This window comes from Ceratotherium simum, chromosome 7 (assembly GCF_057802395.1).
Source record: "Ceratotherium simum simum isolate JZ-2026a chromosome 7, ASM5780239v1, whole genome shotgun sequence".
NCBI lineage: Eukaryota > Metazoa > Chordata > Mammalia > Perissodactyla > Rhinocerotidae > Ceratotherium > Ceratotherium simum.
Genome location: NC_141906.1, coordinates 74,819,549 through 74,821,322, shown reverse-complemented (window position 1 = coordinate 74,821,322; position 1,774 = coordinate 74,819,549). Strand labels below are relative to the sequence as shown.

Here is a 1,774-nt window from a genome sequence, read left to right as displayed (position 1 = left end):
AGTAAAATCATAAGTTCAGGAACCAAACATTTTAGGCTTGATAGCTTATTATGTTTGGGACCCTGGACATTTACTCAAACCAAAAAAAAAAATTCAGTTACTTTATCTTTAAAAAGGGAATAATTTTAGGTCTTGTCTGGAAGGAATACTTTACATATGAAATAAAGTGACCCATTTAAAGTTTTCGACAAAGCACTTCATATTTTATAAAATCTCAGTAATATATATTGCTACTATTATCTTCATAATCAACATCATCATTATTGTTCTTATTGTTATTTGTATTATTATTTAAAAATAAAACTAGGGCTCCTTTAATCCTCTACAGTGTTTGATTTTATTCTTAGTATTTGATTCTCCATGCATAGTAATTATAATATAGGTTTAAAGAAAGTGATCTGGAGAGAAATTTTGGAGATGTATTGTACGGGAAAGAGTCACTGAATGTCCAAAAATTTGCACAAAAAAAGTAGGAAATTACGTATTTCAGCAAACCAAAGACCTATTTCTGATATGACATCATGACCTTGATTCTGTTCATGAACGTGTTCTACTGTTCAGAATTTTCTTCAGGGCAAATTTGACATCCTTATTCCTCAAGCTATAGATGAGAGGGTTCAGCATAGGCACAATGATGGTATAAAACAAAGAGGAGACTTTCCCTTGGTCCATGGAGCTCACAGATGATGGCTGAAGGTACATGAATGCTAGGGAGCCAAAGAAAAAAGCAACAGCTGAGATGTGGGAACTGCATGTGCTGAAGGCCTTGGATCTGCCCTCAGTGGAGTGAATGCGAAGGATGCTGGAGAGGATGAAGATGTAGGAGGCAAGGATAGTTAAAGTAGGAGTCAGGATGTTAAATGCACTCAAGCCCAGAACCAATGATTCATTGATATAGATGCTGGAACAAGATAGCTCCAAAAGTGGAAAGAGATCACAGAAATAATGGTTAATCACATTGGTCTTACAGAAAAAGAGTCTCAACATAAAGCCTGTGTGGATTGCAGATCCAGTGATGCCCAAAATATAAACTCCCACTGTGAGCCAGAAGCAGATGTGATAAGACATGATGACATTGTAAAGCAAGGGGTTACATACGGCAACATAGCGATCATATGCCATTGCAGCCAACATGTGACATTCTGCAATAGCAAAAGCGATGAAAAGATAGAGCTGAGCCATGCATTCAGCGTAGGAAATGATGTTCTTTTCTGTCACAAAGTTCACCAGCATTTTGGGGATAATGACAGAAGACTGGCAAAAATCTATGAGGGACAAGCTGCTGAGGAAATAATACATGGGGGTGTGCAGGTGAGAACTGAGCCCGATCAGTGTGATCATGCCCAGGTTACCCCCCATCGTGACCACATAGATTCCTAGGAAGAGGAGGAAGAGTGGAAGTTGGAGTTCAGCATGTTCCGTTAGCCCAGTGGGGATGAACTCTGTCACTGTGGAATGATTTCCAGCGTCCATTATCTTCTCAGCAGGTTCTAAGTATAAAAAAGAAAGTGAGTGTAGTTCAATGTGTGTGTGTGCACAAGTGTATGTGTGTGTGAAAGGGATAGAGAGCATCTCTGTGGAGATAATTATTTTATCCCTCAGCAGAGGAGATTCATAATGCAGGTATCTCTTGAGTCTCTTCCACTACTCCAAGGCAATCATTCTAGTTGACCAGAGAAAGAATCATAAATTCAAGAAACTTGTAATTAATATATTTCTAATTTTCAAGAGAAAAGACAAGTTTTTAGATTTCTGAATCAGTTAGTTGGAAGGT

General features: G+C 38.1%; 1 protein-coding gene across 1 annotated transcript; it reads right to left on the bottom strand.

Annotated features, from left to right (window-relative positions):
• Positions 1-537: 537 nt before the first annotated feature.
• On the bottom strand, positions 538-1,503 carry LOC101399714 (olfactory receptor 8G3-like). Its single transcript, XM_004443622.2, has one exon. The coding sequence runs from the start codon at positions 1,471-1,473 to the stop codon at positions 538-540; it is 936 nt and encodes a 311-aa protein (XP_004443679.1). The 5' UTR covers positions 1,474-1,503.
• Between the last annotated feature and the right edge of the window lie 271 nt (positions 1,504-1,774).

Coding starts and splice junctions, on each gene's coding strand:
- LOC101399714 (XM_004443622.2), bottom strand. CDS start 1,473: ATGGACGCTGGAAATCATTCCACAGTGACAGAGTTCATCCCCACTGGG.